Consider the following 27,284-nt stretch of genomic DNA (forward strand, 5'->3'; position numbering starts at 1 on the left):
CTCCCGGGGCCTTGTTTCGACTTAGGTCTTTCAGTGCTCTGTCAAACTCTTCACACAGTACCATATCTCCCATTTCATCTTCATCTATGTGCTTTTATTGTGCTGTATATGTGCTTTTATTGTGCTGTATATTGAGCAAGCAGTGAAGGAAACAAAAGAAACATATGGAGTAGGTATTAAAATCCATGGAGAAGAAATAAAAACTTTGAGGTTCGCCGATAACATTGTAATTCTGTCAGAGACAGCAAAGGACTTGGAAGAGCAGTTGAACGGAATGGATGGTGTCTTGAAGGGAGGATATAAGATGAACATCAACAAAAGCAAAACGAGGATAATGGAATGTAGTCGAATTAAGTCGGGTGATGTTGAGGGTATTAGATTAGGAAATGAGACACTTAAAGTAGTAAAGGAGTTTTGCTATTTTGGGAGCAAAATAACTGTTGATGGTCGAAGTAGAGAGGATATAAAATGTAGACTGGCAAGACTGGCAATGGCAAGGAAAGTGTTTCTGAAGAAGAAAAATTTGTTAACATCGAGTATAGATTTAAGTGTCAGGAAGTCATTTCTGAAAGTATTTGTATGGAGTGTAGCCATGTATGGAAGTGAAACATGGTCGATAAATAGTTTAGACAAGAAGAGAAGCTTTCGAAATGTGGTGCTACAGAAGAATGCTGAAGATTAGATGGGTAGATCACATAACTAATGAGGAAGTATTGAATAGGATTGGGGAGAAGAGAAGTTTGTGGCACAACTTGACCCGAAGAAGGGATCGGTTGGTAGGACATGTTCTGAGGCATCAAGGGATCACCAATTTAGTATTGGAGGGCAGCGTGGAGGGTAAAAATCGTAGGGGGAGACCAAGAGATGAATACACTAAGCAGATTCAGAAGGATGTAGGTTGCAGTAGGTACTGGGAGATGAAGAAGCTTGCACAGGATAGAGTAGCATGGAGAGCTGCATCAAACCAGTCTCAGGACTGAAGACCACAACAACAACAACAACAACATGTGCTTTTCCATTTCCATAATATTGCCCTCAAGTACATGACCCTTGTATAGACCCTCTGTATACTCCTTCCATCTTTCTGCTTTCCATTCTTTGCTTAGAACTGGTCTTCCATCTGAGCTCTTGATATTCATGCAAGTGGTTCTCTTTTCTCCAAAGGTCTCTTCAATTTTACTGGAGGCAGTATCTATCTTACCCCTAGTGATATATGCATCTACATCCTTACATTTGTCCTGTAGCCATCCCTGCTTAGCCATTTTGCACTGCCTGTCGATCTCATTCTTTTGTATTCCTTTTCGCCTGCTTCATTTACTGCATTTTTATATTTTCTCCTTTCATCTGTTAAATTCTATATCTCTTCTGTTACTCAAGGATTTCTACCAACCCTCGTCTTTTTACCTACTTGATCCTCTGCTGCCTTCAGTGTTTCGTCTCTCAAAGTTACCCATTCTTCTTCTACTGTATTTCTTTGCCCCGTTCTTGTCAGTCGTTCCGTAATGCTTCAGAGTGCACATCTGCCCCTGGAAATGTCTTACGATTTGAAACCTGGTTCCTAAATCTCTGTCTTACCATTATATAATCTATCTGAAAGCTTCCAGTGTCTCCAGACCTCTTTCATGTATACAACCTTCTTTCATGATTCTTGAACCAAGTGTTAGCTATGATTAAGATATGCTCTGTGCAAAATTCTACCAGGCAGCTTCCTCTTTAATTCCTTACCCCCATTCCATATTCACCTACTACATTTCCTTCTCTTCCTTTTCCTACTATCAAATTCCAGTCTCCCATGACTATTAAATTTTCGTCTCCCTTCACTATCTGAATAATTTCTTTTATCTCATCATACATTCCTCCAATCTCTTCATCATTTGCAGAGCAAGTTGGCATATAAACTTGTACTACTATAGTAGGCGTGGGCTTCGTGTCTATCTTGGCTACAATAATGCATTCACTATACTGTTCGTAGTAGCTTACCTTCGCTCCTATTTTTTTTTTTTTAAATTTATTATTAAACCTACTTCTGCATTACCCCTATTTGATTTTGTATTTATAACCCTGTATTCATCTGTGACTGTGCGGTGGCCTCATGAGTGCAGCCATGGAGGCGCACACTGTCTTATGTGTGCTCACTGTATAGACTTACAACAGGAAACACTGTTCACATCCATTCTTATTTCTGATGAAGGAGATTGAGACTTGCACACAGATGCAGTATGTCTCTTTTTTATAATGGTTGCATATCACCCATTGCTTTGGGCAAGTAGCCCACACATTTTGAACAAAAAACTAAGGGTACGATGGGAGAGGTGCACTGGCTGTTATTTTGACACTGATTGCTTTTGCTGCTTAGCCCTATGTGGCATGGAGTTTGCAGTTGCATGACCACAACCTTGCTTCCCCTCCCTCCTCCTCTCCCCATCTTGAGCCAACTGATGGCAGCCGAGGAGGAAAGGAAGCAATGACAGTTACTTCTTCCCACGAAGCTTCTATCTGATTTTCTGCTGCCCTACATACTTCAAAAGACTGAGAATGTTCACATCTGAGAGAGAGGGATTTTCACATTGTAAAGCACTGCTCACAAGCTTTACTATCAGGGACCAGGCGTATTATAGCATTATGAACCATTGATTCAGCATATGAGATCTGGTTGGCCTCAGTAACAAACTGGCAATGATGACTAAGCCCATGAAGTTCTGCTGCCCAAGTTCTGTATGACATTGTGGCTGCTTTTGAAAATGATAGAACCTCATGCAAGCAGCCAAAACATGAGTACATTTTCTATGATGATTAGAAAGCAACTGACACATTTAATCAAAAGAGAGACTGGCAGGTTCCTGAAGAGGAGCTAGCTGACACAAAAGGTGATAAACACAAGGAGAAATCCATGACAGAAACAGTCTTAAAACACTTAAGGATTGGCGACTTCAAAAGCTTGAAAATGTTGCTGAAGGCATTTTTCATGTGCATTCCAATCTTCCGCGGATTTGTATTCCGGAGTGTGCAGCCATTCCAATCAATATGAAATGGAACAATCATGTGAGTGTTGTGGTACGAAAGGCTAATGGTCAACTGTGGTTTATTGGAAGAATGTTAGAAAAGTGTGGTTCATTTGTAAAGGAGATTCCATATAGAACACTAGTGTTATAGATTATTGCATACTGCTGTAGTGTTTGGTTTCTTCATCAGGTCAGATTAAAGGAAAACATCAAAACAGTTCAGAAGTGGGCTGCTAAATTTGTTATTTTAGGCCATTAGGTTTGACCAACATGCATGTATTACATAATGCTTCCTGAATTCAAGTGGGAATCAATGGGAAGAAGATTCTATTGCTGACAGTGTACATTTTCCATAAGGACACGAAGATAAGAGAAATTGGGTCTCATATGGAAGTGTGTGCACAGTTGTTTTGCCCTCACTCTTTTTGCAAGTGGAACAGTAAAGGAAATGAGTAGCAGTGGTGCAAGATAACTTCCACCATACACCATATGGAGTCTGGTGAAGTATGTATGTAGATGTAGTTCTTGAATTAAAATTCTGCACTAGTTTGTTTTAGATTGGAGGGGAAGTAAATATAGATTTAAAGTTATTTGTTGCCATAGTAAATGAAATTGTAATCTTTGTGCATGCTGCATTTAGTTATTTATGTTTTTCTTACATGAATAATAGTAATAATAATGCTAAATTTGTCTTAACTGATGCGTGTTTGGACTGACTAATTTTTATTTAATTTAACCTTGTTCTCTGAATCAGTTGCTGCAATTTTGTACAGATCTCCAGACATAAAATTAAGTGGTCTGTAGGAGTACGAGGTTTTTATAACTTATTTTCAGAATCTGAATACTTTAAACTGTCTCCATATGAGTCTAAACCTAGAGATAAACAGGTAAACAAGAAGTTAAACATTTAAACATTGCATCTTAGGGAGAGAAATTTTTGGGGGTGTGAAGGGGGGGTGGGATTGCGTGAGGGCGGGTGGGGCATTCGCACACATAGGCATCGAAGGGTGCTCTCGCACACCTATCCCTTCTCAATGTTTTCTTTATGCTCATTCCATTAATGTCTTCCATTAGTATTTTCCATTACCATTTTAAAAATATGTACAACACCATCTAATGAAAAGGATAGTCCCTACTCACCATATGGCGGAGATGCTGAGTCGCAGAAAGGCACAACAAAAAGACTGTCAGAAAGTTATCTTTTGGCCAACAAGACCTTTGTGAAAAATATACATCTCACACACACACACACACACACACACACACACACACACACTTGACCACATTCTCTGGCAGCTCCTGTGCGTTTGCGTGTGCTATCTATTTTTGACAAAGGCCGTTTTGGCCGAAAGCTAACTTTCCGACAGTCTTTTTGTTGTGCCTTTCTGTGATGCTATATAGTGAGTAGCAACTATGCTTTTCATTATATTGTTACATTCCATCCTGGATTTTCCATTGTCTGATTTTGTACAGCACCATCTAGTATTTTCCATTATCATTTTAAAAATATGTACAGCAGTCACTGATATATGTCTGTCTCAAACATTTGATGACCATTAAATCATGCACACTCATCTGTAAACAACAAAATTTGATGTATTATTATTCTACAGGTGGAACATGCAACAGCAGAGGTGGACCGAATGTTGGCAGAATTAAAATATATATCTCGTGATGCTCAAAAAGCACTTTCTGAGATTTATGATGAACATACTGTTTCTGAGTGGATGGATACATACATTAACCCTTTGCAGCAAAGACTGGTGGCAATGTCTTCAGCCCGTGAACGCCTACTGGATATGTCTCACTGGCCACGTCGTCCACTTGACGTTCGCCATTCTTCATCACTCTCACAAAGTAAGTACATGCTAAAATATATAAATGCGTTACAAGGATAAAACATGAGGACTATGGATGAGTAATATCATCTTGTAGTATATAAATTAGCAAATATCTCAAATATGTTATGGTGTTATTACAAAATTCTGAGGGGGAGGGTAATTTTACTATAGTAAGCTCTATTTAAATTGGCAGAGGGCAGGTGTTTTGATTCACAGTACTGCCAAGTAAATATTCTTAACAAGAGTTTCTCTTAGCAAAATTAATTTACTCTTGAAAATTCCAGGCAGTTTTGTTTGTCAGCCAGCAGGACTATGCATTTTTCCATGTTTCAAGCAGAATAGACACTAATGTGTAGTCTGTCAGGAAGTTTCACTATCACGTACATTCAACTGCTGATTGGAAATGTTCATTGTGAACATTGTTGTGTAACATATACGAACCTGTCTTGCAACATGTACTCTTAAAATGCCACTGTGGTAGTTGAACTGCTTGTTGAAAGAATAAGGGTTTAGACAAATAACAAAATATTTGCTACAAAATTAATAGTGATATGAAGGAAAGGAAAGTAAGAATCAGTTTGCTTATTTATTTGCAAAATACCTCTTTTAACTGTGGAAAATTAGTTCCCCATTTGTTAAGTAAGTACTTGTTAAACAGTTAAACCCTGATATATTGGAACGTGATCTCTGCATGATGACTATGAAATTTTTAGTTTATGAACTGGAAGACATTTCTTGATGTTTTCTAAGGAGGTTCTCTATTTCTTTATGGCATTTCTCTGCTATTGTCTACCAGTTGAATATATTTTTGAAACTTCTTCCTATCTAATTTAGGTAAGATAAACACCACCTCATAATGAACAATGTGGATATGATTTGATTTGGCAGTGTAGTTTTTTATTTATAATATTTTCACCTAGGTGTCATTTATTTTACCCATCAAACGTAGTCTTCCATGTATCAAGTGTAAATCAAACAATGGAAAATTCAGGATAGAATGTAACAATATTATGAAAAAGAAAATTTCCCATACAAAATTCTATCAAAAGCCCTGCTCAATCGTGTATCACCAATTATAGAGGGAAAACTTGGAGAATATCAAGCTGGCTTCAGACCAGGAAGATCCTGCGCCGAACAAATTTTTAACCTCAAAACAACAATGAACTATTTATCTACAAGGAGCAAGAAATATTTCATAACATTCATTGATTTCAAAAAAGCTTATGACTCAATCGATAGGGACACACTCATCAAAACACTTCGAGAATATGAAATAGATGAAACAACAATCACCATAATCAAAGAAACATTAACAAATACAACATCAAAAGTAAAATTCCAAGGAGAAATTTCACGGCATTTCGAGGTCAAAACCGGCGTCAGACAAGGAGATGCGCTGTCCCCGGTACTCTTCAACTGTGTTCTTGATAAAGTCATAGCAGAATGGAGAAAACTCACGCAAAAACATGGAGTTGAGAAAGTCCAAATTGGAGGGAAGTGCTACAAAGCCATTGAAACCAACTGTTTTGCCTTCGCTGATGATCTCGCCTGTTTAGCTTACACACAAAAAGACACAATAAAACAAATAGAATTACTTAAAGAAACTGCTGAAAAAGCAGGCTTGCAAATTTCATTTGAAAAGACAGAAATCATTACAAATATCAAAAATCCACCAAAGAAAATAACTACGAAATATGGGAAAATACAGGTATCTAAACATTTTAAATATCTTGGTGAACTAATTCAGCCTGTGGCAAAAGGTCACCCAGCCTGCAGGGCTAGAATACAAAAACTAGAGACAGCAACTCACTACTGCAGACAAATGTATTCAAAAAAATGTATATCCAAAAACATTAAACTCAGACACTACCAGACTGTCATTAGACCGCAGATACTATATGCATCAGAAACACTGGCAAATTTTACATATGCAGAACAGATAGAAAATCGTGAAAGAAGAATTGTGAGGACAATTCTTGGACACAGGAAAATAACAGATGATCAAGGCAAGCCTGTATACAGACTAAAAAGCAACAAAGAAGTGTATACGAAGTGCAGCAAAATTACAGACGAAATTAGAAAAAGAAGATGCTCCTTTTATGCTCACATCATGAGGATGAACCCGAATAGGCTTACAAAACAAATATTTTCGTACATCGCAAATCTAAAAAATAAAAATTTATGGTTTATCAACACAGAAAGAGATCTAAAAGAAATGGACATAGATCAGGAAACAATATTTAACAGAAACCTTTTTAGAAAAAAACTGAATTCATTCACGGGTTTCGGTGTGAAAATTAAGAAGACTTGTGGAACTAAATGGTCTGAAGAGAGAAAAGCCGCCTTCAGCGCAAGAATGAAAGAAGTGTGGACTGAGAGAAAGAAGACTTCCCAGAAGCGCAAGAAATAACTGTTTTCACAGTTTTTAACGGCCAAATTTGTATAATAATAATAATAATAATAATAATAATAATAAAAAGAAAATTGCCACGCACCATACAGTGGAAATGCTGAGTCACAGAGTTACAGAATCTTTGTTTTTAGATATGCTGTAACTTACCAAATGAGAAAGCGCTGGTAGATAGACACAATAAAAACACACACAAACACACACACAAATTTCAAGCATTCGCAACCCGCGGTTGCTTCATCAGGAAAGAGGGAAGGAGAGGGAAAGGCGAAAGAATGTGGGTTTTAAGGGAGAGGGTAAGGTGTCATTCCAGTCCCGGGAGCGGAAAGACTTACCTTAGGGCAAAAAAGGACGGGTATACACTCGCGCGCATATACAGGCACAAGCTGACATATACAGAGGCAAAGAGTTTGGGCAGAGATGTCAGTCGAGGCGGAAGTGCAGAGGCAAAGATGTTGTTGAATGACAGGTGAGGTATGAGTGGCGGCAACTTGAAATTAGCGGAGATTGAGGCCTGGTGGATAACGGGAAGAGAGGATATATTGAAGAGCAAGTTCCCATCTCCGGAGTTCGGATAGGTTGGTGTTAGTAGGAAGTATCCAGATAACCTGGACTGTGTAACACTGTGCCAAGATGTGCTGGCCGTGCACCAAGGTATGTTTAGCCACAGGGTGATCCTCATTACCAACAAACACTGTCTGCCTGTGTCCATTCATGCAAATGGACAGTTTGTTGCTGGTCATTCCCACATAGAATGCGTCACAGTGTAGGCAGGTCAGTTGGTAGATCACGTGGGTGCTTTCACACGTGGATCTGCCTTTGACTGTGTACACCTTCCGGGTTACAGGACTGGAGTAGGTGGTGGTGGGAGGGTGCATGGGACAGGTTTTACACCGGGGGCAGTTACAAGCGTAGGAGCCAGAGGGTAGGGAAGGTGGTCTGGGGATTTCATAGGGATGAACTAAGAGGTTACGAAGGTTAGGTGGACGGCGGAAAGACACTCTTGGTGGAGTGGGGAGGATTTCATGAAGGATGGATCTCATTTCAGGGCAGGATTTGAGGAAGTCGTATCCCTGCTGGAGAGCCACATTCAAAGTCTGATCCAGTCCAGGAAAGTATCCTGTCACAAGTGGGGCACTTTTGTGGTTCTCCCACCACCACCACCTACTCCAGTCCTGTAACCCGGAAGGTGCACACGATCAAAGACAGAGCCACGTGTGAAAGCACTCACGTGATCTACCAACTGACCTGCCTACACTGTGACGCATTATATGTGGGAATGACCAGCAACAAACTGTCCATTCGCATGAATGGACACAGGCAGACAGTGTTTGTTGGTAATGAGGATCACCCTGTGGCTAAACATGCCTTGGTGCACGGCCAGCACATCTTGGCACAGTGTTACACCGTCCGGGTTATCTGGATACTTCCCACTAACACCAACCTATCCGAACTCCGGAGATGGGAACTTGCTCTTCAATATATCCTCTCTTCCCGTTATCCACCAGGCCTCAGTCTCCGCTAATTTCAAGTTGCCGCCACTCATACCTCACCTGTCATTCAACAACATCTTTGCCTCTGCGCTTCCGCCTCGACTGACATCGCTGCCCAAACTCTTTGCCTCTGTATATGTCTGCTTGTGCCTGTATATGTGTGGATGGATGTGTGTGTGTGTGTGTGCGAGTGTATACCCGTCCTTTTTCCCCTAAGGTAAGTCTTTCCGCTCCCGGGATTGGAATGACTCCTTACCCTCTCCCTTAAAACCCAAATCCTTTCGTTTTTCCCTCTCCTTCCCTCTTTCCTGACGAGGCAACCGTTGGTTGCGAAAGCTAGAATTTTGTGTGTATGTTTGTGTGTCTATCGACACACACACACACACACACACACACACACACACACACACACACACACACACATATATATATATATATATATATATATATATATATATATATATATGTCTGCTTGTGTCTTTGTATGTGCAGATGGATATGTGTGTGTGTGTGTGTGTGTGTGTGTGTGTGTGTGCGAGTGTATACCCGTCCTTTTTTCCCCCTAAGGTAAGTCTTTCCGCTCCCGGGCTTGGAATGGCTCCTTACCCTCTCCCTTAAAACCCACATCCTTTCATCTTTCCCTCTCCTTCCCTCTTTCCTGACGAAGCAACCGGGGGTTGCGAAAGCTCGAAATTTTCTGTGTGTGTTTTTTTTATTGTGCCTATCTACCAGCACTTTCCCGTTTGGTAAGTCATGGAATCTCTGTTTTTAATATATTTTTCCCATGTGGAATGTTTCTTTCTATTTTTTATATATAGGGTGAGTCACCTAACGTTACCGCTGGATATATTTCGTAAACCACATCAAATACTGACGAACCGATTCCACAGATCGAATGTGAGGAGAGGGGCTAGTGTAATTGTTTAATACAAACCATACAAAAATGCACGGAAGTATGTTTTTTAACACAAACCTACGTTTTTTAAATGGAACCACGTTAGTTTTGTTAGCACATCTGAACATATACACAAATACATATTCAGTGCCGTTTGTTGCATTGTAAAATGTTAATTACATCCGGAGATATTGTAACCTAAAGTTGACGCTTGAAACCTCAGACGTTCAATTGCGTGTTGTAACAAACACTTCACTGCAGGGGCCCAAACAGCTACAACATACATCGCGTTTCTACAGAATGATCTGCCAACGTTGCTCGAAAATGTCCCACTGGAAACGCGTCGACGTATGTGGTATCAGCATGATGGTGCACCTGCACATTCCGCAATTAACACTAGGCTGATCCTCGACAGGATGTTCGACGGGTGTTCCGTCGGATGTGGAGGACGCATAAGTTGGCCAGCCTGTTCTCCTGATCTTACACCTCTGGACTTCTTTCTGTGGGGTACTTTAAAGAAGAATGTGTACCGTGATGTGCCTACAACCCCAGAGGATATGAAACAACACATTGTGGCAGCCTGCGGCGTCATTATACCAGATGTACTGCGGCATATATGACATTCATTACGCCAGAGATTGCAATTGTGTGCAGCAAATGATGGCCACCACATTGAACATCTATTGGCCTGACATGTCGGGACACACTCTATTCCACTCCGTAATTGAAAACGGAAACCACGTGTGTACGTGTACCTCACCCCTCACGGTAATGTACATGTGCGTCAGTGAAAAAGACCAATAAAAAGGTGTTAGCATGTGGACGTAATGTGCTGTTCCAGTCTCTTCTGTACCTAAGGTCCATCACCGTTCCCTTTGGATCCCTACGTAATTCGGTGCTCTCCGATACACACGATCGAACAGCAGAGGAGTGGTACTCAAGCGGCTACTTTAATGTAATTAACATTTTACAATGCAACAAACAGCACTGATTACGTATTTGTTTATATGTTCAGATGTACTAACAAAACTAACGGGGTTCCATTTAAAAAAAATGTAGGTTTGTGCTAAAAAACATACTTCCGTGCATTTTTTATGGTTTGTATTAACCAATTACACTAGCCCCTCTCTTCACTTTCGGTCTGTGGAATCGATTCGTCAGTATTTGATGTGGTTTACGAAATATATCCAGCGGTAACGTTAGGTGACTCACCGTGTATATACAAAGATGATGAGACTTTTACCAAACAAAAGCGCTGGCAGGTCGATAGACACACAAACAAACACAAACATACACACAAAATTCAAGCTTTCGCAACAAACGGTTGCTTCATCAGGAAAGAGGGAAGGAGAGGGAAAGACGAAAGGATGTGGGTTTTAAGGGAGAGTGTAAGGAGTCATTCCAATCCCGGGAGTGGAACCATCCGCACATACACAGACACAAGCAGACATATACAGAGGCAAAGAGTTTGGGCAGAGATGTCACTCGAGGCGGAAGTGCAGATGGTTGACTGAAAAGTAATGCCTCCACCTTCGTAACTTTGCAACAATTGGCAGCATTGGTATGCGGCAACTACTGGCTTGTTCCATAGCCTCTTCTCTACAGCTCCAGTTGGCGGGAAGCCTTAGCATTGGACAGTTGTGTTGTTACAGTGTAAAGTATGGAACCCTGCGCAGATGGTTGGTCAATGTGATTAAAGCAATGTGCAGTCACTGAATTCTTGACAGCAGAAGGTGTCACCCCAAAGGAGATTCATCTGAAAATGAAAGCAGTTTATGGTGATTGTGTTAATGTGAGTACTGTGCATCATTGGGTGAATAGCTTTAAAGATGTTGAGGTGGGAACACACTCTGACCTGCATGGCAAACAAAGAGTTGGACATCCTGTGACAGCAATCACTGAGTTTCACAAGCAAAATGTTGACGGATTGATCATCTGATTTCCATATGTTCCCAATAATGAAAGACAATCTGTGGAGACACCATTATGCTTTTGAAGAAGACGTTGAGAGAACTGTGAGACTGTGGTTGCATAAAGAGAGTGTAGACTTCTTCCGTGACGGCTTCAGAAAACTTGTTTATCATTGGCAGAAATGTATCCAATTGGCTGGTGATTATGTGGAAAAGTGAATATTGGTAACTAAAGATCACATTCTAAGGATTATTTATGCGTTCATTACAATATTCCCATCCAAACCCAATTAATGAAGGTGGAGGCATTACTTTTCATTCAACTCTCGTATATCTGATGGTCCAAGTATAAGTTCTCAGCTGACATTGTGAGCCTATTGGTGGATAGAGGTAACACAACTGTCATCCTCTACTTATGCTAGATGAGCCAGCTTCTGGACCACTCTGCATTATCACACACTAAGTAAGGAGCCTACAGGCCATATATGGCGAAGAACTTTAGAGCTCCACAGAAACAGCACAATCTCTGATGTTGGCACCAAGAGACTTCATAAACAGGCACCCATTCCTCCCAGACTGTACAAATTGCCTAAGATTAATAAGGATAGCATGCCACTTCAACTAATTACTAGTGATTTTGGGACACCAACACACAACTTGAGAAAACGTCTGGCAGCGCATCTGAGCCCTTTGGCAGAGAAATGTGAGCACCACTTGCCCAACTCAACTCTAACCCCTTCTTTTGATGGCACAATAACTTTATCCTATGCCATCAGATATACTCACAAGTTTTGATGTGGTCTCACTTTTCTCTCAGGTGCCAGTGTAGGAGTAGCTGTAGCTCATTAGTGAGAGACTGGATGGGGAACTTGGTGATGTATTCAAGCTTGTGCTCATCTCAACCTGTTTTTTATTCAATGATCAATACTTTTAACGGACTGACGGCCTTCGCAGTGCATAGTCCCTTGTCACCTGCTGTGACTATCTTTTTATGGGAGATTTCGAGGAAAAAATTCTCTCCATTCGGCAGATTTAAAACATACATTCATTTGGTGATATGTGGTTGACACCTTTGTAATCTGGCCCCACAGCATTTCATTGCTGGATGCATCCCTACATTATCTAAAGTCTCTCATTTACAGTGGAGATGGAGAAAAATGGCAAACTACAGTTCAAGGACATGTTGGTATGAAAAAAAGATTATGGCATCTTGGGTCACACTGTGTTCCATAAACCTACACTCACAGACTTACAATTACAGGCCAAAAGCTGTCACCATCCTTTGCAACGAAGTGTCACACTTAGTATGATGGTTAACAGAGCATGAGGAATGTCAGATTCAGACAGCTTATCTGATAAACTATGACTACAAAATTACCAAAACTCTCTCACTGATGCTTTCATACCAAGACATAATAATTGAGGAAGTTGTGGAAATACGCAGCTTGGTAAATCTGGTGAACACACACAGGATTTCCAACTTCGCATAGTACGGGATCCCAGTGCTGGCAACATTAAAGACAGTGAGCACAGAGGGGGAACTATTGGTCATATGAGGGATGAAACCTTGGTGGCGACATAGCTATATGGACAGCAGTGAAGATAGTCACTCGCCAGTACAGACGCATATATCAGCATACGGCTCCCAACAGAGGGTGCTGGAATGGTAACAGCAGTGCACAGTATGAATGTGAACTAAAGCTTCTGGTTAATTGTCTGACAGGTAGCGTAGTTGCCCTCTTCACTACCAGGCAGGAAATCTTCACTATTTGGCCACTGTATTTAGTGCCTTTATGCCTACGTATTTCCTACTCAGACTGTCATAAACAGGTGGTTTCAGCACGGTGTTCATCACAACAGATGTTGGTCAATTAAAAAACTAAACTCCGCCTGAACAGGTCATGAAGACCCAACAGTACCGACAGGCCACCATGTCATCCTCAGTACACAGGCATAATGGATGCGGATATGGAGGGGCATGTGGTCTGCACACCGCTCTCCTAGCCGTTTTGTTAGTTTACGAGACCAGAGCCGCTGCTTCTCAAGATGTTGGTCAGTTATTCTGATGAAATATTGTGGGAACTTCGTGACGACTTCCAACAACTATTTCTATAACTAGTCAATCAGGAAAACCTCAAGCAACACAGTAATGTATCTCTTCGACTACTTACATGCAGCATGTTAATGGGCATGATGTCAAAGCCTGATGTTGACAGTTTTTTGAGAATACCTCTGTGGGCACATTTAAGTGTGTGTTACTGAAGTCTTACACAAACAACCATATTTATGTTCCCTTCAGCCAGTAGATCTTAAGTTCTAGTTGTTTAGTTGGAATATTTGTGAACGTTCGTCTTTCAGGTCTCTGGTTGATGTTTTTGACTTCTTTTTATTTCTGTCTATTCTAAAATGTTGTTCTCTTGATGTCTCTGCGGATTTAGCACATTTAACTTTTGCTGAGAAAATAACAAGTCATCATGTTTGCAAAGGGAAAAAATCTCTATTTGTCCTAAATCAGGTTTAGTTGATGGTGTATAAATAATTTAAGAAGTAAAACATAACAGCTCAATTAACAGTTAAGGTGCTGAGTTGTTGATGGGCACATAAACAAGACTCAAATTGCTGCTAATTTTTGGAGGAATCTTTGTTTGTGCTTCTACATTGTTTCAGCTGGATCTCAACTAGAGTGGGCGGTGTGGGAGAGGCAAGAGAGCATTCTGGAAGTTGGAGGGCTGGTTAGGGGAAAGGTGAGCGACAGATAGGAGGGACAGGCAACAGGCACATGGGATAGGAATGTGATACAGGTGAGATTGTCCTGGCTGTAAGAAGGACAAATTGTGTGGAGCACGCTTCATGAAGGAATGGATTGGGAGGGGGAGATAGAACAGAGGAAGGGCAATATTGCGGGAAGGAGGGTGTGAATGCAGGATGAGTGAAATTATGGTTATGGGGCAATGGCAGAGGTGAGTGTGGAGCAGTGCTAGTGGAGATTGAGGGCAGGAGAATTATGAGATAGAAGGATGTATTGCTAGTACATTTCCCATCCGATTCAGAAACACCGATGTTGGGAGAAACCTGATGGCACAATTTGTGAAGCGGCATTGAAACTGAGCATGTTGTGCTCAGCAGTGTGCCCTGCTGGTGTGGTCAACTTTGCTCTTGCCCACAGTTTAGCAGTGGCCATTCATATGGGTGGCCAGCTCTTTGAAGGTCATGCCAATGTAAAATGGTGTGCAGAAATTCCTCTGTTCTCTCTCCCCCTCTCAGCTCACTCATCCGTAAAAATATGTATGGCACACAACTCCACTCTTACAGCAGACAGAATGAGCTCACCACAACATTCCTATCCTGTGCCCCTGCTGCCTAACCCTCCCTCCTGCTCTCTGCCACATCCCCCACCCACACAATCCCGTTGCTTATCTCAGCTGACACAGCCTGTCTCCCTAGTCAAATTGCAGTGCCACCACAACGTGTGTGTGTGTGTGTGTGTGTGTGTGTGTGTGTGTGAGAGAAGACAAATTGAAAAGTGTCTCTTCTTGATCATGAAATGGCTATACTTTGCATCATTGGCATTTGTCTTCCTGCAGTTCAAGCAGAAAGTTAGAAATAATTGGTTATGAGTTGTATTTTTAAACATTCCAGTTTTCTACGAAAATACCTATACAATTACTCCGCAAGCCACCATAAGTTGTGTGGGGAGGGTACCCTGTAACACTAATTGTCATTTCCTTTCCTGTTATACTCACAGTGAGGTAAAAACAGCTGTCCACATGCCTCCACATGATCCCTAATTTCTTGTATTCTCATTGTCCTTATGCACAGTTTATGTTGGCAGAAGTAGCAATGTTAGTCAGTCAGCTTCAAATGCTGCTTCCCTAAATTTTCTCAATAGTGTTTCTCAAAAAGAATCTCACCTTCCCTCCAGAGATTCCCAAAGCATCTCCATTAACACTTACGTGTTGTTCGAACCTGCCCGTAACAAAACTAGCAGCCCACCTTTGAATTGCTTTGATGTCTTCTTTCAATCCAACCTGGTAGGGATCCCAAACACTTGAGCAGTACTCTAGGTCACACCAGCATCCTATATGCAGTCTCCTTTACAGATGAACCACTGTTTCCTAAAACTCTCCCAATAAACCGAAGCTGACCATTCACCTTCCCTAACACAGGTCTCACATGCTCATTCCATCTCATATTGCTTTGCAACGTTATGCCCAGATATTTACATGACTTGGCTGTGTCAAGCAGGACACTAGTAATGCTGTATTCGAACAGTACTCGTTTGATCTTCCTGCTTATTCTGTATTAACTTTCATTTTTCTAAATTTAGGGCTAGCTGTCATTCATCACACCAACTGGAAATTTTTCCAAGTCGTCTTGTATCTCCCTACTGTCACTCAACTTCGACAGCTTACTGTACACCACGGCATCATCAGCAAACAACTGCATATTGCTGCCCACCATGTCTGCCAAATCATTTATGTATATAGAGTGTGGTGTCACCGCCAGACACCACACTTGCTAGGTGGTAGCTTTAAATCGGCCGCGGTCCATTAGTACATGTCGGACCCGCGTGTCGCCACTGTGAGTAATTGCAGACCTAGCGCCACCACATGGCAGGTCTAGAAAGACGTACTAGCACTCGCCCCAGTTGTACGACGACTTTGCTAGCGACTACACTGACGAAGCCTTTCTCTCATTTGCCGAGAGACAGTTAGAATAGCCTTCAGCTAAGTCCATGACTACGACCTAGCAAGGCTCCATTAACCATATCTGGAGAGAGTCTCATTTGTATAGTCAAGAGCGATGTACCACAAGGATGAATTAACGTTAAGTAAACAGACGATACGTACTTTTCGTTAGTGCATTCATAATGTATCCTGTTCCAGACTTCACGCCCGTCTGCGTTAGATAGCATGCATTTCGGCCTCCTCTAGCTACAAGGTGTTGGCACATTTGCCAACACATCATAGATAACAACAGCGGTCCTGTCATACTTCCTGGGGCACTCCTGATGATATCCTTGTCTCTGATGAACACTGGCTATCGAGGACAACATAGTGGGTTTTATTATTTGAGAACTCATTGAGCCACTCACATTTCTGTGAACTTATTCCATATGATTGTACCTCTGTTAACAGCCAGCAATGGGGCACCATGTCAAATGCTGTCTGGAAATCTAGAAATATGGAATTTGCCTGTTGCCCTTCATCCACAGTTCTCAATATATCATGTGAGAAAAGGGCAAACTGAGCTTCGCCTGAGCAATGCTTTCTGAAACTGTGCTGATATATGGTTATAAGCTTCTCAGTCTCAAGAAAGTCTATTTAATTCGAACTGGGAATATGTTCAAGGATTCTGCCAGCAAACAAAAGTTAAGGATATTTTCTGTACTGGAGTTAACTGCGCTTTTTTTCCAGTTGCTTGGGACTTTGTCCTGGGCAAGAGATTCACGGTAAATGCAAGCAAGCTTTGCTTTTAAATCTTTCTCTTGTTTCTCTATGCCAGGTATGCTTATTACTATGTCATCCGTATGGGAGTCTGTCCGATGGCAGTATGTTTGTAAGATTCTCCTGTGTGAGTGATTTCTTGAACACGAAATTTAAAACTTCAGCTTTAGTTTTGCTATCTTCAACTGCCACACCAGACTGGTCAATAAGGGAATAAATGGAAGCCTTAGACCTGCTTAGCGATTTTGCTTAAGACCAGAATTTTTGTGGGTTTCCTCTGCCAGATCTTTTGCTATGGAGTGACGGTGGTTGTTGTCGTATGCTTCGCGCACTGATCTTTTCACTGACAAACAAATCTCTACTAACCTTCGCTTGTAGTCGTTTGTGATTCTCTTTTGAACTGAGATTGAAACAGCATCTGCCTCCTCAGCATCCGCCAGATATCGTTATTAAACCATGGTGGGTCTTTTCCATCCTTTATCCACTTACTAGCACATAGCTCTCCAGACCACGATTTACAATCTGCTTAAACTTTGCCTATAATTCCTCTACATCCATCTTACTGGAACTAAGTGATGCGTGTACCCTAAGTGAGACGCTAATAACTGCTCCTCTCCTAGCCTTCTTGACTGACTTATTAACTATATTAATCATAGTTGCTATGACATCATGATCATTAATTTCCATTTCTATACTGACACTGTCAATAAGGTCTGACCTATTTGTAACAACAAAGTCCAAGATATTTTCATTGCATATGGGCTGCTGAGCCAGCTGCTCAAGACAATTTTCATAATGTGTCCAAAAGTATTTTGCCCGTCTGTCTGTCTGTCTGAACGCCCCTGTAGTGAATCCATATACGCGCTGTTGACCGTAGGCTTTCTTTGAATGACTCTACAACTGTCACAGCAGAATCGGGTGGCTGATAAAAACATACAAGAATTAGCTTGATTTCACCTGCCCCTGTTATACGCAGCCAGATGACTTCACTGTCACACTCAATTTTGACCTTATCTGACAATATTTTTGTCAACTGCTATGAACATTCCTTCTTCTATGGCCTATAATCTGTCTTTCTGATATACATTCCAAGACTTGCTAAATACCTCAGAGCTTTCCACTTCGGGTTTTAGCCAGCTCTCTGTCCCAAGAATAATTTGAGATCAAGAACTTTCCTGGAACTTTATTATGAACACTTCGACAGTTCACTGGTAAAATTGTGACAGTCGAAGTGCCTTTCTCCTGAATGCAGTTTGACTTCCCTTGCCACATATCAATTGATGAGTGTTCATCAGAGCACTTCAAACTAGTGCCTAGTCTAAAAAAAAAAAAAAGTCATGTTCACTCCACAAGTACTCTGCTACCTGGGTAGCTGCTTCCTTTGTGCAGTGCACCCCTGACCTATCAAGAGGAGTCCTACAAATCCCATACAATAGTGCAGATCTAGAAATATGCAACCAGAACCATCACAAAGTTGACAAAGCCTTTGGTTAGAATCTGAGTGGAGGGTCTCAGCCAAAGGACCCCGATCAACCCTGGGAACAACGCTGCAAATTGCGAGGTCTGCTTGCACCCCGTGCATGAGGCCAGGTCTTCCCCAGCTCCACCAGCCACCTGTACAAATGGAGGATCGCCTGAGAACCCATGCGACAGGCATCGTTGGTGCCAGCAGGAGCCACAACATGCAGGCGACTGCACCCTGCACACTTGATAGCCACAGGCAAGGCCCCCCGGGAGTGCACATTGGCTTTATTCCCAGCCCTCTACGCTATACGTATAAAGGGCTCCATAATGAGCATAACATTTTCCACCCGCCATTCACCCTGCTGTGAGGTGGATCCATTGCATCGGGTGCATTAGGAGGTGCCTTGGAAGCAGAGCCTGTGGGCAAAACAAGCGACAACTGAGGTGTCACATGCGATGTGTCTCATTCTCTGCTATCGCTGCACCCAAAGGCAGCAACCTGGAGGTGACAGACCACAGCCAAAAGAACATTCAGCTGTTCGTGAACTGCAGCCAGCTTCTCTTGCATCTGCACTCATCCTAGCAAGACTAACTGAAGAAGTGAACTACAGAAGCAGAAAGTTCTAGATACCCTCCTGATTGGTCACCCATGGATGCCGATGTGTTAATGAGCTATGTAGATGGCTGTTCAGTGAGCAACTATTGCCCTACACACTGAATGAATTTACACTTACAGAAACACAATTTCCCTGGCTTCAAAACTGTGGAACCATTGCATGCAGTACTATCTGTTGTAATGGGTGAAATAAAGTGATGTGCTTTTGACAGCAAAGCCATGGGACATGAGAAGTGTGGGTGATGCCAGCCTGCAGCTCCTGAGATAAGCTTGAGATAGAAGGAACTGGCAGAAAGACTGTTTAAAGAAAATTAATGACATACAGCTGAGCTGTATGTAGGATTGTAGGATGATACAGAAAATTTTCTTTTCACATTCTAAACCTGTGCGTTTTAATTTCTCATACTCATCACCGAGCATAACAAAGTGAAATAGTTGAGTTCCATTTAACTATGGTAACAAAACTTGTTGGAACATACGTGAAAAAAAGCAGCTTATAAAGAAGCTAAAGTTTTGAGAATCTTATACTATTTATTGGGAACCATACATCAGATGTTTTTGTAAGAAACATGTGCTAATGCATAGGTGCACAATTAGTTTCATACAAAGTGTAATAAGAAGCAAGTTACGAATGCAAAACATGTAACCTGCCATAACCTGTTTCATAACTTACCACACAAGAAAGTTACTAACCATTATTAACTGTACAGGAAAGAGGACAAAAAATAATTTAAAACACAATACTGTACATGAAAAAAGCTAAATATAAATATGATTCTAATTCTGCAACTGTGTCTGAAAGACCTAACAAAAAGAGAGACGGAAAATACTTATTAGCAAGTGAACAGTATTCAAGCATTTAGTTTTTCTTTTGTATTTGATTTGGTCTGAGGCTTGCTTGATTATTGAAAGCAAAGAGATTATCCACTGCTGGCTTGCTGGGCCTATTGTAACTTTACCAGCTGACAGTCACTTTTCAGGGTTTTTATAGGACTTCACAACTATTTTAGTAGTCATGGGGTACACATAGTCCAACTCCCAGCTGTACTCCACCCTTACAAAAAATGAAGGATGTAAGTTGTAATGGGAAAATTGTAGACCAGCCTGCTGGTTGGTTTGCTGCAAAATTCCTGGGCATATTCTCAGTTCAAGTATAATAAAATTCCTTGAGACAGAAGAGGTTTTGTCCGTAAATCACCATGGATTTAGAAACCACTGTGTGCGACTCGGCTTCACTTTTCCTCACATGATATTCTTTGAACCATGGATGAAGGACAACAGGCAGATTCTGCACACAATCTGCATCAAAGCCCTTCTGGACACTTATGCTTGGCAGACAATGGAATCTATGGGGTTGATAATGATTTCTCCAATCTAGGCTTTTGTTACAGTTGACATGGTGCTCCTCTCAACACAAACTAATGGTGGTAGTTTTCATTAAGGTGGTTCCCAACAATCCTGCCTCTCATAGAATCCAAGAGATCAGTCGTAACAAAGTTTTATCAGTGTTAGTTACGGACTGATGTATGTACATTCTTCACCACTGTTTGATATGCTTAAACACCATAAGGTAGAAAGGGGTATGACAGGTGTTTATTTTATTTTGTCCTACACCTTTACTTCTATTGGTAATTTATGCTTCCATGATAGAATCTATGGGGTTGATCATTTTCAAGTACAATATTTTGATATAATGATCTTAATGAGATGCAGAACTTCACTGTACATGATGAAGATGACCTACCCAAAAATACGTGCACTAGGAATTTTTGTGGTTACTATGTAATACAAATGATTATCCAAGAGGTTACATATACAGGGATGGAGAAAACAAAAATAACTGACATTGTTGAAAAAATGTTTGATGTTGTGTGTGAAAAATCTTTTGCGTCCAAATTTTTAGAAGCATATCACCGATAAAAATACTACATTTTAAGATGGCAGTAAACACACACAAATGCTGTAACTTACCAAACGAAAGCGTTGGTATGTTGATAGAGACAATAACCAAAACACGCACACAAATTTCAAGCTACCGCAACCCGAGGTTGCTTCATCAGGAAAGAGGGAAGGAGAGGGAAAGACGAAAGGATGTGGGTTTTAAGGGAGAGGGTAAGGAGTCATTCCAATACCGGGAGCAGAAAGACTTACCTTAGGGGGAAAAAGGACAGGTATACACTTGAGGTATGAGGGGCGGCAACTTGAAATTGGCGCTAATTTCAAGTTGCCACCCCTCGTATCTCACCTGTCATTCAACAACATCTTTGCCTCTGTACTTCCACCTTGACTGACATCTCTGCCCAACCTCTTTGCATTTACATATGTCTGCCCCCCCCCCCCCCCCCCCCCCCACACACACACACACGGGCAGACATATGTAAATGCAAAGAGGTTGGGCAGAGATGTCAGTCGAGGTGGAAGTACAGAGGCAAAGATGTTGTTGAATGACAGGTGAGATACGAGGGGTGGCAACTTGAAATTAGCGCCAATTTCAAGTTGCCGCCCCTCATACCTCAAGTGTATACCTGTCCTTTTTCCCCCTAAGGTAAGTCTTTCTGCTCCCGGTATTGGAATGACTCCTTACCCTCTCCCTTAAAACCCACATCCTTTCGTCTTTCCCTCTCCTTCCCTCTTTCCTGATGAAGCAACCTCGGGTTGCGGTAGCTTGAAATTTGTGTGCGTGTTTTGGTTATTGTCTCTATCAACATACCAACGCTTTCGTTTGGTAAGTTACAGCATTTGTGTGTGTGTACTGCCATCTTAAAATGTAGTATTTTTATCGGTGATATGCTTCTAAAAATTTGGACGCAAAAGATTTTTCACACACAACATCAAACATTTTTTCAACAATGTCAGTTATTTTTGTTTTCTCCATCCCTGTATATGTAACCTCTTGGATAATCATTTGTATTACATAGTAACCACAAAAATTCCTAGTGCACGTATTTTTGGGTAGGTCATCTTCATCATGTACAGTGAAGTTCTGCATCTCATTAAGATCATTATATCAAAATATTGTACTTGAAAATGATCAACCCCATAGATTCTATCATGGAAGCATAAATTACCAATAGAAGTAAAGGTGTAGGACAAAATAAAATAAACACCTGTCATACCCCTTTCTACCTTATGGTGTTGCGCGCGCGCAACCCACATCCTTTCGTCTTTCCCTCTCCTTCCGTCTTTCCTGGTGAAGCAACCTTGGGTTGCGAAAGCTTGAAATTTGTGTGTGTGTCAACCATCTCTGCACAGGGAAGTGTAAAATGCTATGTTGTTGTTCATTGGGTGATGTCTTTTAGCTATGTGGAATTTTATTTTATACAAGTTTATGTGCTTATTTTTGCGAAACATCAAAAGTAATACAAATTAAAAATGTGTGCTGTCAAGGAAAGGCAGTACTTTGTGCTTGTGGAAACATATTACAAGTATAGTCTTTGCTGCTCAATCTTGTCATGACTGTTAGTGTGGAATTGAAAAGTTTGCGGCAACCAGTCTAGTGCTGAACACAAATAACAAACTGCCAAACTCTATAACAGGGAAACATAATAGAACTTTCATGGTAATTTACCATTTAGAAACTAATTTTTTTTTCTTAATTTCTAGATGACAAATGTAATTTTCTTTCAATTTTATTTGCAGGAAGCAACTATTTGTGATGTAGGAGTTACAGTTTACCAGCATGGTAAAGTGGTGATATTTTGAAGACTGATTTATTGTACAAAGGTGACAGTGTACTGTAAGATAAGTATAGCTTCGTAAGATACCAGAACCTGAAAATGTATTGACATTCGACAATGTATTACGCAAATTTTCTGCAAGAGTCGTTAACATCTTTGGTTTACACTTCAGTAATTGGAAAGAATAAAGAAACGCATTGGAAGGAAAATTAAAAAAGAACCAATAATCTGGTTCTTATTGTTCACAAATTTATTGGAGCCTAGATGATAGCTCGACATGCTGGCTACTTAGAGTGAGAGATTTCCTCAAATATTACATACTAGCTTGGCACTCGCTGCTTCGCTTGCATAGACTGTACTGTCTGTACAGATTTCTCTTGTTTCTCCTTAATGGAAATTTTATGTTGTTCATAAATTGCTATATCTAAACTTTTCACACTAAGGCCAAATTAGGGTGGTATTTTCCGAAAGTACTTCTGACCAAAAAGTGGTACTGGTAGCTGGAGTCCAGGGATTTTGTTAACCATGCCTTGTTCTTACGGCGACAGAAATTTTCATCCTCTAACATACAAATCTTTATATCTACCTGAGAAATGAAATACCAATTTTCATAGATTTAGCTTAATATTTTTTAAATATAACAAAATATTTTACTAAAATTTTCATACCCTTAGGGGTAGAATTTCCAAAAATAGTGAAACAAATATTTTTTTAATTTCTAACAGATAAGGCATAAACAAATTTTCATAGATTTAGCTTTGAAAATGCTTCCATAATAATTTCATAAACATTCTAATCCCCTGTTTCACTTCCATAGTGTGCTGAAATTTCCCAAAACATTGAAACACTTTTTTTTTATTTCTAACAGAAAGAAATAACAATTTTCATAGATGTACACTATGTGTTCAAAAGTATCCAGACATCCCCAAAACATGTTTTTCGTATCAGGCGCATTGCGCTGCCACCTACTGCCAAGTACTCCATATCAGCAACCTCAGTAGTCATTAGACATCTTGAGAGAGCAAAATGGGGCACCCCGCAGAACTCGCAGACTTCGAACGTGATCAGGTGATAGGGTGTCACTTGTGTCATACATCTGTACGCAAGACTTCCACACTCCAAAACATCCCTAGGTCCACTGTTTCTGATGTGACAGCGGAGTGGAAAGGTGAAGGGACACGTACAACACAAAAGCGTACAGGCTGTCCTCATCTGTGACTGACAGAGACCACTGACAGTGGAAGAGGGTCGTAATGTGTAATAGGCAGACCAATACACAGGAATTCCAAACTGCAATCAGGATTCACTGCAAGTTTTTGACAGTTAGGCGGGAGGTGAGAAAACTTGGATTTCATGGTCAAGCGGCTGCTCATAAGCAACACATCATGTCGGTAAATGCCAAACGACACCTCGCTTGGTGTAAGGAGCTTGAACAGTGGAAAAATGTTGTGTGGAGTGATGAATCGTGGTACAAAATGTGACAATCTGATGGCAGGTTGTGGGTATGGTGAAAGTGCCCTGTGAACATCATCTGCCAGCGTGTGTTGTGCCAACAGTAAAATTCGGAGGCAGTGGTGTGGTTGTGTTTTTCATGAAGGGGGCTTGCACCCCTTGTTTTGCATGGCACTATCACAGCAGAGGCCTGCATTGATGTTTTAAGTGCCTTCTTGCTTCCCACTGTTGAAGAGCAATTCAGGGATGGCAACTGCATCTTTCAACATGATCGAGCACCTGTTCATAATGCATGGCCTGTGGTGGAGTGGTTACGTGTCAACATCCCTGTAATGGAGTGGCCTGCACAGTCCTGACCTGAATCCTATAGAACACCTTTGGGATCTTTTGGAATGCCGACTTCGTGCCAGGCCTCACTGACTGACATCGATACCTCTCCTCAGCATAGCACTCCGTGAAGAATGGGCTGCCATTCCCCAAGAAACCTTCCAGCACCCGATTGAATGTATGCCTGCGAGAGTGGAAGCTGTCGTCGGTATATTGAATTCCAGTATTACCAATGGAGGGCGCCATGAACATGTATTCATTTTCAGCCACATGTCCAGATACTTTTGATCGAATAGTGTACCTCTAAAAATGCTTTAGTTGTTCTTCAGTGAAGATTTATTAAAAAACAAACTTTCAGCCATTATTTTACCCCCTTAGTGATTGAATTTCCAAAAATGTTGAAATGCATATTTTTTTTATTGCAGAATGAGAAAGCAAATACCAGTCTTTGTAGTTTTAGCTTCAAAACAATCTTAATAGTGACATATTTTCAAGAAACCTATCATTCCCTATTTCACTCCTCTTAAAAGTGGAATTCTGAATACTCCCTTCTTAAACATTCTTCAGTGTAAGATCAACCACCTCTCCAAATCTTAAGTTTTTATCCTTAGCGGTTTGGGCTGGACGACCATGAGTCAGGACTTTGAGAGCGATATTAGTTGTCGAAACATACCATGTTAAGATGGAAGGAATTAAGAGCACAGCCTTACATTTTTAAATGTTTCTTTAGAGATACCTAAGGCCAACATTGTCAACCTGTGGGAATCCTATCACTAGATCACTCATATTGCAGAGGTAATTGGCATCTCAGAGGCAACTTTAGTCTTAGTATTTCCCCCAAACAGTAAGGTGTAAAGCAACTGTTAGGGACCAAGATGGAGCCTTTTAAGATGTCAGCATTGAGAATCTGTCCATGACAGCTATAGTAGTTTATTGATCCAGTCTGCACAGTGCAGCATTTGATTCCTGGAAAACCATTTCAACGACCAGCCACTTTTAAGAACTATTTATTGTTAAAACCATTGTTATAATAGAAGGAAACATTCCACGAAGGAAAAATATACCTAAAAACAAAGATGATGTGACTTACCAAATGAAAGTGCTGGCAGGTCGACAGACACACAAACGAACACAAACATACACATACACACAAAATTCAAGCTTTCGCAACAAACTGTTGCCTCATCAGGAAAGAGGGAAGGAGAGGGAAAGACGAAAGGATGTGGGTTTTAAGGGAGAGGGTATGGAGTCATTCCAGTCCCGGGAGCGGAAAGACTTACCTTAGGGGAAAAAAGGACAGGTATACACTCGCACACATACACATATCCATCCACACATATGTGTGTCTGTCGACCTGCCAGCACTTTCATTTGGTAAGTCACATCATCTTTGTTTTTAGGTATATAAAACCATTGTTAGGTTAATAGCCTCATCTGTAGGTGGTACTAAAAATTTAAAACAATGTTCTATTATTACAACTATGCCTTCATAAAAAAAAGTTCTATGCTAGCTTGTAGCTTCTAATTTAATGCGGGTTGGGTCTACAGCCTTCATGCAGTCATTAAACATGGTTGTTTCCACTTATGGATGTCAAAAACGTGACAGTCATAAGTGGAAACTATCATGTTTTATATTTTTAACTTGAAAAGCCAGTTTCTGCCAATTCCATGTTAGGAGAATTTCAGGTTGATCACGTAGCGACCACCAGCCTGAAGGAAATAATGAATGTCAAAGTGCAGAAAGAATTTTGATTCCGACCATTATCTGACAAGGGTCAAAGTGAAACCAATACCTGGCAATCGGAGAAGGAAAATCCTCAGAATACAGAATTGAAGAACGGAAAACCAGTGAAAAAATAGTTATGAGGTATCACCATGAACTTGCCACGTTAAGCTCCAACGAGTGGGACAAAATGGCTCAAAAGATTCAGGAAGCAGCGAAACAAACAATTTTCCTTGCTAAGAAAAAGAAACATCCATGGAGGGATGATGAATGTGAAGATGCCTAATGGAAATGTTCTGAAGCTTGGAACAAGTGGAATTCTATCTCACAGAACTTCAAAGAATTTAGAACCCAAAGTAGGACGACAGCAAAAATATTTAGGATCACCAAAAAAAGGTTTGAAAGAGATCAATTAAAGGAGCTAGAAGAGAATTTCCAGAAGAACACCACCAGAAGCTTCTATCTGGCATTTAAATCAAAACTTAGGGGTTACTCACCACCCAACATCTGTTTAAAAAATGATCAGGACAAACTGGTTATGAACAACAAACATAATTGTGAACTCTTGGCTAGATACTTCAAAGAGCTGCTCAACTGTGACCCACCACCAGAAAAATTAACCTTCCAGAAATCACAAAACAAACTTCCTGACTACAACCCACCAGATAAAAAGGAAGTATGAGGGATCATCAGGGGGCTTGAAAAACAACAAAGTGTCTGGCAAAGATCCAACTGTTGCAGAACTTTTGAAGTACACAGGAGACAATTTCCTGGAATGACTTGAAAGATTTTTTCAAAAAAATCTGGCTCATGGGAGAGATCCCAGAAGACTGGAGAGATGCTCTCATCCATCCATTGCACAAGAAAGGAGACAAATCCAATGTCAATACTTACAGAGGAATATCACTTCTACAAGATCCTTGCCATTGCTCTCAAACATAGAATAGAACAACACATAGATCAACAACTACGTGAATATCAAGCCGGCTTTAGGACAGGAAGATCATGTGCAGAGCAGATCTTTACCA

The 27,284-nt window shown here is 40.9% G+C and overlaps 1 protein-coding gene across 1 annotated transcript in view; it reads left to right on the forward strand.

Annotated features, from left to right (window-relative positions):
- LOC126175277 (hexosaminidase D-like) overlaps window positions 1–22,970 on the forward strand; it is a 119,177-nt gene extending 96,207 nt beyond the window's left edge. The window contains exons 6-7 of the mRNA XM_049921930.1: window positions 4,616–4,859; window positions 22,718–22,970. Of these exons, the coding sequence (XP_049777887.1) occupies window positions 4,616–4,859; window positions 22,718–22,734 (261 nt within the window). The 3' untranslated portion in view covers window positions 22,735–22,970. The remainder of the gene's footprint in view (window positions 1–4,615; window positions 4,860–22,717) is intronic.
- The last annotated feature ends 4,314 nt before the right edge of the window (window positions 22,971–27,284 follow it).

This window comes from Schistocerca cancellata, chromosome 3, assembly GCF_023864275.1.
Source record: "Schistocerca cancellata isolate TAMUIC-IGC-003103 chromosome 3, iqSchCanc2.1, whole genome shotgun sequence".
NCBI lineage: Eukaryota > Metazoa > Arthropoda > Insecta > Orthoptera > Acrididae > Schistocerca > Schistocerca cancellata.